The sequence below is a fragment of the Triticum dicoccoides genome, chromosome 6A (genome assembly GCF_002162155.2).
Source record: "Triticum dicoccoides isolate Atlit2015 ecotype Zavitan chromosome 6A, WEW_v2.0, whole genome shotgun sequence".
In the NCBI taxonomy this organism is placed as follows: Eukaryota; Viridiplantae; Streptophyta; class Magnoliopsida; order Poales; family Poaceae; genus Triticum; species Triticum dicoccoides.
In genome coordinates, this window is record NC_041390.1 from 379,785,856 (window position 1) to 379,801,650 (window position 15,795).

The window sequence follows — 15,795 nt, forward strand, 5'->3', positions numbered from 1 at the left end:
ATGTAAAATCAATCCTGTAAAAACCTGTATGTGTAGCATTGTGGTGTGGGTGGGTGTGGGGGGGCGAAGGGCTGGAGATGCCCTCACTGCCTCAAAGTAGAGACGGGAAAAAGGGCGAAGGACGCCTAGTCGTAAGTCCCATCCCCGCCTCCCGAGCTCAAACAAACGACGCAAAGCCAGCGCAGCACTGTGCTCCGTGCTTTGACCAAAACCACCACCGAATGCGGCCATGCTCGCCCGCCGCTGCGACCACTACTGACGCAGGTGAGTTTTCCCCTCCCCCGCCGCCGTCGTTATGGATCCGGCATCCGAGGAGCTCAAGCGCCGCAGCCACTACCTCAGCTCGCTCATCCGCCGCACCAAGCTCAATGCCGCGCCCGCCAGGCCACCTCCTACTTCTCACCCGGAGCCGGAGACGAAGCTGGAGCAGGAGCGCTCGCCCATCCACCGCACCAAGCTCAAGCTCAACGCCGCTCCCGCCCTCCCTCCTTCTACCACTCACCCGGAGACCAGGAAACTGGAGCGGGAGCCAGGCTGTAAGAGCCAGAACCTCGTGGAGGCCAAGGTGGTGGTGGAGGAGAAGGAAGTGAAAGAGGGCGACGGAAAGGGGAAGGAGGAGAGGAAGGTCTCGGTGCAGGTCCGGGCGGCCGACATGCCGGTGGTGCTGCAGCAGTGCGCGATCCGGCTCGCCTACGATGATGTCTCTGCAACACTGCGGGCCAACGGCAAGCGTCTAGCCCTCGCGCTCAAGAAGGTACAACATCCATCTCGTGATAAAAACTTCAACCGGTTACTGCTCTTTGGTAGCTAGGGATAAATGCTTGTGCACTTGTGCCGCGAGCACATTGTTGAAATCGTTTGGTGTTGTGGACCTGGTGCAGAGAAAATGCAGTCATGCAGTGGTAGTAGATATGCAAGTGATTCAGATTTAGAAGATCTCTAGCAGATTCGCTAAAATCCGGTACTGCAAAATCGTTTTAGGCTTGCCACAAAAACAATTTTGCGCGAACGTGAAGTCCCCAGCAGAACTGATCCCGTAAATCTCGTACTTCATATTTAGAAACATCTTCACACTAGAAAATAGTTCATCACAACCATAGTGCATACATAGGTACAAACTTCGCGCTACAAATTACAAAATGTCGACGGTCACTCGTCGACACCGAGGTAGATCTTGGCGGTGGACTTGCGGAGCGCGTTGGGGAGGTCGTGCTCCTCCTTGGCGGCGAGACGGTCGGTGAGCTTTCTCCGCGGCGACAATCTCCGCATCGGCCTCCCGACACTTCTGCAAATGCGGGAAGAGTTGGTCATGGAGCTCGTAGAAGCCGGCCCAAGAGGTGAGCCGGCCGTAGTGGTGCACTTGCTTCGAGTGCCATGGTTCAACGGCAGGCCGGCTAGAGCTGCCAGCCTCCGCGTCATGCAACGTGAGCTTGCACGGAGGCGACCTACCATGGCCACCACGCCCGCCAGCACCATCGAGCTTTGATGCCCTCACCGCCTCAAAGTAGATACGGGAAAAAGGTCGAAGGACGCCTAGTCGTAAGTCCCATCCCCGCCTCCCGAGCCCAAACAAACGACGCAAAGCCAGCGCAGCACTGTGCTCCGTGCTTTGACCACAACCACCACCGAACGCGGCCATGCTCGCCTGCCGCTGCGGCCACTACTGACGCAGGTGAGTTTTCCCCTCCCCCGCCGCCACCGTTATGGATCCGGCATCCAACGAGCTCGAGCGCCGCAGCCACTACCTCAGCTCGCTCATCCGGCGCACCAAGCTCAATGTCGCGCCCGCCCCGCCACCTCCTACTTCTGACCCGGAGCCGGAGACGAATCTGGAGTGGGAGCGCTCGCTCATCCGCCGCACCAAGCTCAAGCTCAACGCCGCTCCCGCCCTCCCTCCTTCTACCACTCACCCGGAGACCAGGAAACTGGAGTGGGAGCCGGGCCCTAAGAGCTAGAACCTCGTGGAGGCCAAGGTGGTGGTGAAGGAGAAGGAAGTGAAAGAGGGCGATGGAAAGGGGAAGGAGGAGAGGAAGGTCTCGGTGCGGGTCTGGGCGGCCAACATGCCGGTGGTGCTGCAGCGGCACGCGATCCGGCTCGCCTACGATGCTGTCTCTGCAACACCGCGGGCCGACGGCAAGCGTCTAGCCCTCGCACTCAAGAAGGTACAACATCCATCTTGTGATAAAAACTTCAACCGGTTACTGCTCTTTGGTAGCTAGGGATAAATGCATGTGCACTTGTGCCGCGAGCACATTGTTGAAATCGTTTGGTGTTGTCGACGTGGTGCAGAGAAAATGCAGTCATGCAGTGGTAGTAGATATGCAAGTGATTCAGATTTAGAACATATCTAGCAGATCCGCTAAACTCCGATACTGCAAAATCGTTTGAGGCTTGCCACAAAAACAATTTTGCGCGAACGTGCATGCCCCGGTAGAACTGATCCCGTAAATCTCGTACTGCATATTTAGAAACATCTTCACGCTAGAAAATAGTTCATCACAACCATAGTGCATACATAGGTACAAACTTCACGCTACAAATTACAAAATGTCGACGGTCACTCGTCGACACCGAGGTAGATCTTGGTGGTGGACTTGCGGAGCGCGTTGGGGAGGTCGTGCTCCTCCTTGGCGGCGAGACGGTCGGTGACACCTTCTTCCCCGGCTGCCAAAGCTTTCTCCGCAGCGACGATCTCCGCATCGGCCTCCCAACACTTCTGCAAATGCGGGAAGAGTTGGTCATGGAGCTCGTAGAAGCTGGTCCAAGAGGTGAGCCGGCCATAGTGGTGAGCTTGCTTCGAGTGGCATGGTTCAACGGCAGGCCGGCTAGAGCTGCCAGCCTCCGCGTCATGCAGCGTGAGCTTGCGTGGAGGCGACCTACCACGGCCACCACGCCCGCCAGCACCACCGGCCATGGAGGATAAGAAAAAACGGAGGAGATGCGGCGGGATTTGTCACCGGAGTTGGGGAGGGCTAGCGACGGGGCGGGCGGATTGCGACCGAGGGTATAGGTTTTGCTAACCCTAAAGCTCGGTCGGCCCCGTACATATAGCATCAGAGGAATGGATTTGCGGGCCGCCTGTAAAAAATTTACAGGCTGGGCTTCGTCTAGCGGCTCTGTTCGGGCCAATAAAACATCGGCAAGCTTTTGCCGGATTTGCTAGAGATGCTCTTAGGAACCTAGAAACGTAGTGCATCTCCAACAGTTCCCTTAAAAGAACTCCTAGTAAAAGTGCTTTTTGGAGGTGGCGTGGCGGCAGCAGATGGTGGTCATGGGTGAAGTCTGATAGACCCACTAGGATCGTGTAGGCCAGATCTTTCCGGTAACCTACCTTCCTTAGGTGCGGATGAGCTCGATCGAGAGCCAACCATGGTGAAGTAGAGGCCGGTGGTAGCAGAGAGATCGAGATGGAGAGGTGGCAGTGGTGCTTCCCGTGAGCACAGCGATTGCCCTAGATCGGAAGGGGATATCGGTGGGGAGTCTGGCGGCGCGGTGAACCTCGTACCGTGAGCCCCGTCCCCCACCTCTTTATATATCACAGGTCACAGGGGCCCACCAACCATAGAACGGTTGGGCGCCCCCGATCAGGGCGCGAATAGATCAGGGCCCGATGGGCCGTTGAGCCCACTCAGTGGAGAGATCAACCTAACATTCTCCCCCTTGATCTCAACTTTTACTTTTAACCTTATACTTTCTAGTTTATTTGTTTTATCACATATTGGTACATAGAGCATGTTTCATCATCACGACTTAATTGCCGTTAGAATCATATAGCTACAACATACGTTATGATCAGAAGCAAATTCTGTTCCTTTTGGGCCTATCCAGGAATCATAAGGCTTTCCCTTAAACCCATGTCGGCTATGTGTTCCTTGAACACATTGGGTGGTAAGCCTTTCGTTAGCGGATCCGCAAGCATATCCTTTGTTCTTATATGCTCGAGACTTATAGTTTGATCCTGGATTTTATCTTTCACAACATAATACCTTATCTCTATTGTTTTGGCAGCATTACTCGACTTGTTGTTGTGAGCGTAAAATACTGCGGGTTGGTTGTCGCAGTACATCTTTAGTGGTTTGTGAATACAATCTACCACTTTCAAGTTGGGTACAAATTTCTTTAGCCATATCGCCTGCCCCGTGGCTTCGAAGCATTCTATGAATTCTGCATACATCGTGGATGATGCAATTATCGACTGTTTGGAGCTTTTCGACGAAATAGCTCCCCCAGCGAGAGTCAAGACGTATCCTGACGTGGATTTTCTATCATCTCTGTCCCCTGCAAAATCTGTGTCTGAATACCCTTTTATCTCTAGGGAATCAGTTCTCCTGTATATTAGCATGTAGTCCTTCGTGCCTTGCGCATAACGCAATGCTTTCTTTACCATCTTCTAGTGCTTCATGCCTGGATTCTCTTGATATCTATCGAGTACCCCGGTGATAAAAGCTAAGTCAGGGCGAGTGCACACTTGTGCATACTGTAAGCTGCCAACTGCCGAAGCATATGGTGCTGCTTTCATTTGATCGATCTCGTACTGGTTCTTGGGACATTGGAATTTCCCAAAACTATCGCCCTTGACTATAGGAGCAGGTGTGGCTTTACTCGCATGCATATTATACTTTTTAAGAACCTTTTCTAAATATGATTTCTGCGATAGTCCTAAGACTCCATTGTTCCTATCTCATTGAATTTCTATGCCCAAAACATATGATGCTTCACCAAGGTCTGTTATGTCAAAATTTGAGGATAAGTATTTCTTTGTTTCTTGTAGTAGACTAACATCACTACTAGCAAGCAGCATATCATCCACATACAAGATTAGGAAATATATTTCCCATTTTTGAACTTTGCATAAATGCAATTATCCTCAATGTTTTTGATAGAGGCAAAGGTGTCCCATCTTTCGATGAGATGGTGGCTATCGTTTTAGAGGAAGTCAACTTTAACGATCCGACTACAAGCGTGCGAGGACGTCGCGCCTTAGCAACCGCTAAACCAACTGTGAGGGGTTATTGACCATGCCGGAGCACGATCAACCTGACCACGAGGGCCTGTTTCCTACGAGCAAATGAAGAACAATCAAGAAACTGAGATTGCAATCTGGATATTGTGAATATAAGATGAAAGCTTTATTGATCAAGGTGGGGTTCTGTGACGTCTTGGTCTGGTCGTTGGACACAAACGAAGTACGTGAAGTTGCGGCTATGGCGAAATTTTAATCTAAACAAAACCCAAAGTGTAAACGACGCCCTAAGGGATGTATATATATGGAGGAAGAGGGGGGGATTTCGTGGCCCTTGGAGGAGGGGTCCGAAACCAACCCTAACTCTTGTTTCCCTACACATACGGACTCTAAAAACAGTCTATACTTAAGTATTTCGAAAATACATGGGCCTGGCCCAATAATAAGGTGACGCGGCACCTAAAATAGCTTTTGGATGAAATTTATGAAGTGGCATCTTGTATATTTCGTCCAAGGCTTCATGCACTCCTTATGGTGGCTTCAAAGTCTTGAAATCATCACTTGTAACTCCGTTCTTGATTCCCTTGCGTATGCCATCATCTCCATGCTTAATCTTGCTCCAAGGTTCATCTTTATTGTCCAAGCTAGGCCCTCATTTGTAAGCAAAACAAATGTATCCAATTTAGGCAGCATCATATTCTCATGAACATTAGAATCGCTACCAAGAAACGAAAGTACCTGATAATTCAATTGGCGTGCGCGAGCTCTAGTAATTGGTCTAGTATGTATAGCAGCAGGGGCTGTGGGTGTAACAATGGTATTGATGTCCTCATCATCCTCCCCTTCTTGAAATGAAGTCGTCCTCGACAAAAGTTCATCGTCCTCACCCAAATAAGGCTTCAAATCTGCAATGTTAAAAGTGGGACTAACCCCAAAATCTGCAGGCAGCTCAAGTTTATATGCATTAAATCAATAGGTGCACGAGCTAGGAAACCATACACAATTTCAAAAGGGCACATCTTAGTATTAGAATGCAATTAACGATTATAAGCAAATTCAATATGAGGCAAGCATTCTTCCCACATTTTCTTGTTATTCTTCAAAACAGCCCTAAGCATAGTAGACAATGTTCTATTGACTACTTCAGTTTGTCCATCAGTTTGAGGGTGACAAGTAGTACTAAAAAGCAGCTTAGTCCCCAACTTAGCCCATAAACATCTCCAAAAGTGGCTAAGAAATTTAGTATCACAATCTGAAACAATAGTATTTGGCACACCATGCAAGCGAATAATTTCACGAAAGAACAAATCTGCAACATTAACAGCATCATCGCTTTTATGACATGGTATAAAGTGTGCCACTTTCGAGAACCTATCCACGACAACAAATATGCTATCCCTCCCCTTCTTTGTTTGAGGTAAACCTAAAACAAAGTCCATAGATATATCCTCCCAAGGAACACTAGGTATAGGCAAATGCATATATAAACCATGAGGATTGAGTCGTGACTTAGCTTTTTGACATGTAGTGCAGCGAGCAACAAAACGCTCAACATCCCGTCTCATCTTTGGCCAAAAGAAATGTGTAGCAAGTATATCCTCCGTCTTCTTGACGCCAAAGTGTCCCATTAATCCTCCTCCATGCGCCTCCTGCAACAAGAAAAGACGAACGGAGCTAGCTGGAATGCATAGCTTGTTAGCACGAAACACAAATCCATCATTAAGAACGAACTTGTTCCAAGTTCTACCTTCCTTACAATTCTGCAATACATCTTTAAATTCAGCATCATGCACATATTGATCTTTAATGGTCTCCAAACCAAATATTTTAAAGTCAAGTTGTGAAAGCATAGTATAACGACGAGACAATGCATCAGCAATAACATTTTCTTTACCCATCTTGTGTTTAATGACATAAGGGAAAGTCTCAATGAATTCAACCCATTTAGCATGTCTACGGTTCAGTTTTTCTTGACTCTTAATGTGTTTCAAAGATTCATGAGCAGAATGTATAACAAATTCCTTGGGCCATGAATAATGTTGCCATGTTTCTAAGGTCCGAACAAGAGCATATAATTCTTTGTCATAAGTAGAATAGTTCAGACTAGGCCCACTCAATTTTTCAGAAAAGTATGCAACAGGTTTGCCACCTTATAATAACACACCTCATAATCCAATTCCACTAGCATCACATTCAGGCTCAAAAGTCTTATTAAAATCAGGAAGTTGGAGTAAAGGAGCATGTGTCAACTTATCTTTCAATACCGTGAAGGCTTCTTCCTGTGCGGTACCCCAAACAAAAGACACATCCTTCTTTGTAAGCTCGTTGATAGGTGCAGCAATGGTGCTAAAATATCTCACAAAACACCTATAGAAACCAGTGAGGCCAAGGAAACTCCTCACTTGTGTGACCGTTTTGGGCTGCGGCCAACTCTCAATAGCTTCAATCTTGTCTTTATCAACTTGAATTCCCTGTGGAGTAACAATATAGCCAAGAAAAGATACTCGATTGGTGCAAAAGGTGCACTTTCCAAGGTTACCAAACAAACGTGCATCACGTAGGGCAATAAAAATAGCACGTAAATGTTCCAAATGTTCCTCCAAAGATTTGCTATAAATCAATATGTCATCAAAGTAAACTACCACAAATCGTCCAATGAAAGCACGTAAAACTTCATTCATTAACCTCATGAAAGTACCAGGTGTATTAGTTAACCCAAAAGGCATAACTAACCACTCATATAATCCAAACTTAGTTTTAAATGTTGTTTTCCATTCATCTCCCAATTTCATACGAATTTGATGGTATCCACTACGCAAATCAACTTTGGAGAATATTGTAGAGCCACTCAATTCATCAAGCATATCATCTAGCCTAGGAATAGGATGACGATAACAAATAGTAATATTATTAATGCCTCTACAATCAATGCACATACGTGACATACCATCCTTTTTTGGCACTAAAATGATAGGAACAGCACAAGGACTAAGGGATTCGCGTATATAACCTTTGTCGAGCAGTTCTTGTACTTGACACATAATCTCCTTCGTCTCCTTTGGATTGGTATGGTATGGTGCACGGTTGGGTAATGATGCACCGGGAATTAAGTCAATTTGATGCTCAATCCCTCAAATAGGTGGTAATCCCGGTGGCACGTCTTGTGGAAAGACGTTAGTGAACTCCTGTAAAATGTTAGTGATAGCAGGAGGCAAAGAGGAAGGCACGTCCTCGAATGAAAATAATGCCTCTTTGCACACAAAAGCATAGCAAACAGATTTGTTAAAATCTAAATCATCAATATCAGATTTGGTGGCAAGTAAACATGCACTTTTCAATTTAATTTCAGAAGCAACACTAGATGGTTTATTATTAGGCTGCATTTGTTGCTCAAATTCTATTGCCACAATCTGATTTTCACTTTTATTTTTCTCCTGTTTTGCTTTCTTAGCTCTATTAATATCATCTTTCAAAATGAAATCAGGAGTCATAGGAAGCAAAGTAATATTTTTATCCTTATGAACAAGAGTATACTTATTGTTTCTACCATGGTGTACAGAATTTTTATCAAATTGACATGGTCTACCAAGTAATAAGGAACATGCTTGCATAGGTACCACATCACAATCAACATAATCAGCATATGTAGAGATACTAAAATGCACACGAACGTATGTGTTACCTTAACCTTGCCGCTGTTGTTGAAACATTGGATGTAGTAAGGATGTGGATGTGGTCTTGTGGTGAGAGATAGCTTCTCCACCATTTGCATGCTAGCCAAGTTATTGCAGCTCCCTCCATCTATGACATGAACAGAACGTTCCTTCACAACTCCCTTTGTATGGAACAAATTATGCCTCTGATTTTGCTCAGCTTGTGTAGGAACGCAGGACGCTGGGAAGACCGTGGCCCGCGCCAAGGGTGGCGCGATCAACCTCGTGAGGATCGCTGGCAAGACCCGCCTTGCGAGGGAGGTTGGAGAGATCAGCCTCGCGAGGGAGACTGGAGCGATCAGCCTCGCGAGGATCACCCGCAAGGCAACGCAGGCCTCCCACCGTTGCCGCCGCAGCCAAGGAGAAACGAGGACCGCCACTAGGATGAAGGGGCTGGGGGCTTCCGGAGCCGCGCGCGATCGCCTGCATCCTGGGCGGGGCACAAGCCCCAGCCTCTCAGCGCATCTTCAAGCAGTTCGCCCGTGAAGTGAACGCAGTCCTCCCCAGGCTCGAAGCCACGCGCCCTCTCAGGTGGTCGGCGTGCGCCATCACGTTCAGCTCAGCAGATCAGCTCAAGTGTGCGGCTACAGCCGGAGTTCTCCCGATGCTTTGTTCCCCAATCATCAGCAACGTGGTGGTCACCAAGACCCTCATCGATGGCGGGGCAGGTCTCAACGTCCTGTCCGTAGAGACATTCAACAACCTCCAAGTGCCCTACAGCCAGCTTCAGCCAACCAAGCCTTTCTTCGGTATCACCTACGGCTCCACGTCCCGATTGGGCAGGTCCGCCTCCCTGTCACCTTCGGGGCACGCGAAAACTACCGCACCAAGCTCATCGACTTCGACGTCGCTCACATTCGCCTGCCGTACAACGCCATCCTTGGGTACCCAGCGCTGGCCAATTTCATGGCCGTAACTCACCACGGCTACAACGTCCTCAAGATGCTAGGAAGCGGCGGAGTCATCACGGTGCCATGTGAAGAGAAGGACACGGTGTGTTCCCTAGAACGAGCCTTTCAGGCCGCGTCACTGGAAGACCCGGATCGTGGAAGCAGGAGGCCTCCCGAGACCGCCCCTAAGAAGAAGAAGACATCGTCCGGCCTGACCACTCAGGAGGCAGGCCCCTCTGGGCCCGCGCCTGCCCAGGGGGAACCTCCTTCCATCGCATAGGAAAGCGCGCCCAGTGCCCTCCTCAGGCGGGGCTCGGGGGCTCTCCCCTGGAGGGCCACCGACCTAGCTAGGGTCACGAGGGAGGCGCTTGGGCACCACATGAAGGCGTGTTTCGAAGCATGTTTCCCTCAAGAAGGAGCAAGGCAAGGAGACCCAGACCCTCAGGAGTTCGTCAGCAAGGCCATTCAGGAGCTATAGGAGTCAAGAGTCATGAAAGGCGGCGGCCGCCTACCAGCAGTGGCTCCCCATCCAGGCGAGGATGGTGGGCTGCGCATCTGCATCCACATACCAGGGCTCAACCGAGTCTCCTCTCTAGAGCGCCTCTGGCCCTCGCGAGTGGGGCGCTGCGGAGGCCCACCCCACAGCTACGTTCGCATGCCTTACGGCTTGCCGAACGCGGCTGACATGTACCAGTGCCTCATGAGGGGCAACACGGAGGCACGAGAGGCAGGGCGTTCCGCAGCCCTGGCAGGGATGGAGATGGCCCGTGAGGAGCCGCCAGCGCCTCCGGAGCCTCCCGAGGCCCCTGGGCCTGGGGGCTCATGAGGATCGGCTCCCGCAGCCCACCGAGCCTGCTACACCAACGCTCCTTCGTCCTCAACATTATCAAGTGACATCTTTCGAGTTTTGTTTCCAGCTAGGAGCGCCCCCCCAGGGCTGCATTATTCCCAGGCCGCTTGGGTCTGTCGGGTGTGTATCCCTTTTTATTCCATGTTGTTAGCTTACCTTGTTGGGGGCGCCCCTTGGGCTGCATGATCCCCAAGCCGCTCGGGCCAGGCCCAGCGGCATTGCGTTTATTTCCGATTATGCATTAGACCCACCATGCTTGATTATTTGACGCCGGTCCATGGCACCTCTTCTTCTCCATGCCGACCACTTGCAAGTTAAAGGGGGGTACCTGAGCATCGCGACTCAGGGCTCTTTGTAACACCCCGGATGTAACTTTCCCAATTTGTACTCCAACTCTTGCCGTTTCTGGCGTTAAGTTATATTTATTTTCTCGGGTTCGGGTTTTGTCCCCGTGTGTTGTTATCGTTGTCATGCATCTCATATCATGTCATCATGTGCATTGCATTTGCATACGTGTTCGTCTCATGCATTCGAGTATTTTCCCCGTTGTCCGTTTTGCATTCCGGCGCTTCGTTCTCCTCCGGTGGTCATTTCTAGCTTTCTTTCGTGTGTGGGGATTCAGCATTTCCGGATTGGACCGAGACTTGCCAAGCGGCCTTGGTTTACTACCGGTAGACCTCCTGTCAAGTGTCGTATCATTTGGACTTCGTTTGATACTCCAACGGTTAACCGAGGGACCGAAAAGCCCTCGTGTGTGTTGCAGCCCAACACCCCTCCAATTTGGCCCAAAACCCACCAAACTCTGCTCCATGTCCTAGAGCGTTCGATCACGATCGTGTGGCCGAAAACCGCACCTCATTTGGACTCTCCTAGCTCCCTCTATGCCTATATATACACCCCCATTCGAAATTCGCGGATCCTCTCCCCCCTGACCCTAAAAATCCCAAATCCGCCGCCGCCGGACGTGTCCGGAGCGGGCCGGACAACGTCCGCCGCCGCCCACGCCCACTAGCGCGCTGCCACGTGGACGCCGCCACCTACCGCCGCCGCGGCCCGCTCGGCCCACGGGGTGCCCGCCCCGGGCCGGATCGGGCCCGAGCCGCCCCGCGCCTCGCGCCTCCTCCGTCCCCGCGCTCAGTGGCCGGCGCCGCCGCGCGCCATTGCCGGCCTGCCGCACCGGCCGGCGACCGCCGCCTCGCCACTCGCCGCCTCCGCCGCCAAGTTCGCCGCCGCCGCCGCCTACGCCCGTCGCCGCCACCGGCCGCGCCGGCCTCTCCGTCGCCCGGCCTCCCTGGCCCCGCTCCTCCCCATCTCCGGCAAGCCCCGGCGGGTCCTCCCTCCTCCTTCGGCGAGAAGCTCCGGCGAGAGCCCGGCCACCTCGCTTCGCGCGCTGCCCCGATCCAGATCTGTTTTCAGGGTTGACCTAATTTTCTCTAAGTCCCTAAATTTTTCAGTCCATATGCTCATGTTCGTGGCTCCGTAACTTTGCATCCGTAGCTCTGATTTGGGCATATAGTATATCAAAATGTTCATCTCAGAGAGTAAATCATTTCATTACATTACATCATTTTCATTTGAGCTCATCTTGGTGCCCGAAATGCTGTTAGAAGAGGCCTACTTGAGTTAATTGTCAGATCTGCTACTCCGTTTAGCACTTTTGTCATTTTTGCCATGATTAATGTGTGCATGCTATGCCCGTGAGTTCTACATATGTTTTGTTAAGGGTTTTGTCATCTTTCCAGAGGTGTAACCCATGTATTTTTAGGATGTGTGTGGTTTCTTGTGCAAGCTTGCAAAGAGGTGCACTTGCTAATTCTGTTTTCAGGGACTTAGTAATTTCACTAAGTCCTGGGATTGTTTAGTTCACGATGCCATATGTTCTTGTTGTTTCCTAGTGATCCGTGCCTCTTTTGAGGATGATCACTAAGGGAGTTTTGTTAATATTGTAGTGCTCTATCCATTCATGTCTTTGTTTGCAATTATGGAGCACCCTTGCTTGAGTCAATTGAGCTCTACTTTTGCTTCGTTGCGAATCTGGGCAGATCGTCAACTTGTTTGCGATTTTGCCGATGTTATTGTAGTTGATCCGTGCATGTTATGCCATTGTTCTTGCCATGTCTAGCTTGCATTTTGTGCCTTCTTAAGGGATGTATGCTTTTCTTGCCATGACTTGCACCGTGGTGAGTGCATCGAGCTCGTAAACATGCCTTTGTGAGTTATGTTTCAGCATGTCCCAGTTTTCACTAAGTCTGAAAATTGATTATGTTTTTGCTATGTTCGTGTGCTTGTTAGTATATTTTGTGATCCCTTTTGGCTCAAGGTCACTAAGGGACTCTTGTTAAGCTTGTTGAGTAGCTCCATTCCAGGTATTTCTTTGTCATGTTCAGGTCCTGTAGCATGTTGTTTTGTTGCTCCGAAGAGGGCTATATGATCTGAAATTCCAGACAAGTGTTAATTTCACTAAGTTTGAGATCTGTTTTACCATTTGCGTTTTTGCCATGCTTGTTTGGACCTCCTAATGGATGAATTGGCCGTAGCTCAGTGCTAGACTTTTGTTAAGCATCTTGAATGCCTCCCTGCCATGTATTTTGATGCCATGTTTGGGTGCTGTAGCATGTTCATTTCATTGCATTTAGATGCCTACTTGCTGTAAATCGCAGACCGGTGTCGTTTTTGAATCGCTTGCCATCTCCAAACCGTAACTCCGATTCTGGCGTTCTTTATATTGTTTTCAAGCGATTTCATCTCATCTTTCCAGTGGCACCCTTGGAATTCCAAGTTGAGGCCAGGTTCATGCATTTCATGTCATATCTTGCATTTTGCATCCCGCATCGCATCCCGCATAGCATATCATCTTTGCATCGTGTTGTTTGAGTTTGCACGTGGTTGATTGTATCCTTGTTGCTTGTTTGTCTTGTTTGGATAGAGCCGGGAGACAAGATCGCTAACGAGGAGCTCGTTGAGTTTGCTTTTGAGGATCCAGTCAACTTTGATAACTGTGCAGGCAAGATGATCATAAACTCGACATCACTACTATCTTTGCTATGCTAGTTTGCTCGCTCTTTTGTTATGCCATTGCTACGATGTCTACCACTTGCTTGAAAGCCTCCCAAATTGCCATGTCAAACCTCTAACCCACCTTTGTCCTAGCAAACCGTTGATTGGCTATGTTACCGCTTTGCTCAGCCCCTCTTATAGCGTTGCTAGTTGCAGGTGAAGATTGGAGGCCCTTCCTTGTTGGAACATTTATTTACTTATTGGGATATCATTATATTGCTATGTTATCTTAATGCATCTATATACTTGGTAAAGGGTGGAAGGCTCGGCCTCTCGCCTAGTGTTTTGTTCCACTCTTGCCGCACAGGTTTCCGTCATATCGGTGTTATGTTCCCGGATTTTGCGTTCCTTACGCGGTTTGGTTATAATGGGAACCCCTTGATATTTCGCCTTGATTAAAGCTTTTCCAGCAATGCCGAACCTTGGTTTTACCATTTGCCACCTAGCCTTTTCTTTCCCTTGGGTTCTGCAGACTCAAGGGTCATCTTATTTTAACCCCCCGAGCCAGTGCTCCTCTGAGTGTTGGTCCAAACTAGAGCCCCTTGCAGCGCCACCTCGGGGAAACTCGAGGGCTGGTTTTAGTTGTACGGATTGCTTATCTGAGTGTGCCCTGAGAAAGAGATATGTGCAGCTCCTATCGGGATTTGTCGGCACATTTGGGCGGTGTTACTGGTCTTGTTTTAACCTATCGAAGTGTCTTGAGTTACCGAGATACCGAGTCTGATCGGAATATCTTGGGAGGAGGTCTATTCCTTTGTTGACCGTGAGAGCTTGTCATGGGCTAAGTTGGGACTCCCCTGCAGGGATTGAACTTTCGAAAGCCGTGCCCGCGGTTATGGGCAGATGGGAATTTGTTAATGTCCGGTTGTAGATAACTTGAACCTTCACTTAATTAAAATGTATCAACCGAGTGTGTTACCGTGATGGCCTCTTCTCGGCGGAGTCCGGGAAGTGGACACGGTGTTGGAGTAATGTTTGCGCAGGTTGTTCTCTAGTTTCTCGCTCGTGCTTTGCCTCCTCTTCTCGCTCTCTTTTGCGTATAAGTTAGCCACCATACTTTCTAGTCGCTTGCTGCAGCTCCATATAATTACCTTGCCATACCTATAAGCTTAAACAGTCTTGATCGCGAGGGTACGAGATTGCTGAGTCCCTGTGGCTCACAGATTACTATTACACCAGATGCAGGGCCTGATGATTCCGCTCCAGGAGACGCGTGTGAGCTCAAGTGGGAGTTCGACGAAGACTCTCAACGATACTATGTTTCCTTTCCCGATGATCAGTAGTGGTGCCCAGTTGGGGGTGATTGGGACCGTGTCGCATGTTGGGTTCTCTTTTATTTTGGCGCCGTAGTCGGGCCATGATTGTTTGGATGATGTAATGTTATTAATGTACTTGATTGACGTGGCGAGTGTAAGCCAACTATGTTATCTCCCCTTTTATTATCATATTACATGGGATGTTGTGAAGATTGCCTAACTTGCGACATATGCCTTCAATGTGATTATGTCTCTAAGTCGTGCCTCGACACGTGGGAGCTATAGTCGCATCGAGGGTGTTACACTCTTACTAGCTCTCCAGCCCTCACCCTCTGGCCTTGTCCATGGCATCGCGACCTGGCATACCAGCGACGGCTGAGACCAGCTCGAGGGCCGGGACCCGAGGACGTAGAGTGCCGACATCTAACCAATTTGCAGGGACACATCACAAGATAAGGCCCAGTGCCAGGCGCAACCCGCCTAGAGGTAGGGCCCCGTGAGTCCCGCGCTGGCTCACGGGTGCCCAGATACACCTCGCCAGGCCCTACCGTGCTAGCCACGTGTCAGGGTGGGGCTGTACACGCCCCGCGGGCTCCTCCCGGTGGGGGGGGGCCCTCCCACGTACCAGTGGAAGCACCATGCTCCATGCTGGCTGACGACACTGCCGAGGAGCGGCTATGCCCGTACACATACGGTAGCGCTATGCTCCGCGCTGGTGATAAACAACTGAGGGTGGCCCCCGGGCCGCACCAACCTCAGGGAGCCCAGAGCTCAGTGTCTAGCCTCATCGTCACACCCAGACGCACGCCGCCTAGCCAGGTCCCCCCAGGTCTGGTTCGTCGCGCGTCTCTCCCTGAGCGGAGCCAAGGTACGAAGACCGTTTGAGCATCAAGGGGGACTCCTGAGCATCGCGACTCAGGAGCCTAACTGGTCACGTAGCGCCTCACTCCGTGGCCCCGTCCTGGTTTCCGGTCGGGACCAACGATGGGTGAGGTACGCGCGCGGCCGGGCTCTGCAGACATAGGACGGTAGATCCACCCGCATCACGCCTCCCTACTTGCTGTTC

At 50.1% G+C, this 15,795-nt stretch overlaps 1 protein-coding gene across 2 annotated transcripts in view; it reads left to right on the forward strand.

Moving 5' to 3' along the window:
- The first annotated feature begins 295 nt into the window (after nt 1-295).
- Nucleotides 296-15,795, forward strand: part of LOC119316954 (dynein light chain, cytoplasmic-like) — a 28,512-nt gene continuing 13,012 nt past the window's right edge. The window contains exons 1-2 of one of the 2 annotated variants that reach the window (XM_037591346.1): nt 1,704-1,778; nt 2,016-2,162. In XM_037591346.1, coding sequence (XP_037447243.1) covers nt 1,704-1,778; nt 2,016-2,162 — 222 coding nt within the window. Of the gene's footprint in view, nt 755-1,703; nt 1,779-2,015; nt 2,163-15,795 lie in introns of those variants that run through there. The other variant, XM_037591345.1, reaches the window with a different exon arrangement.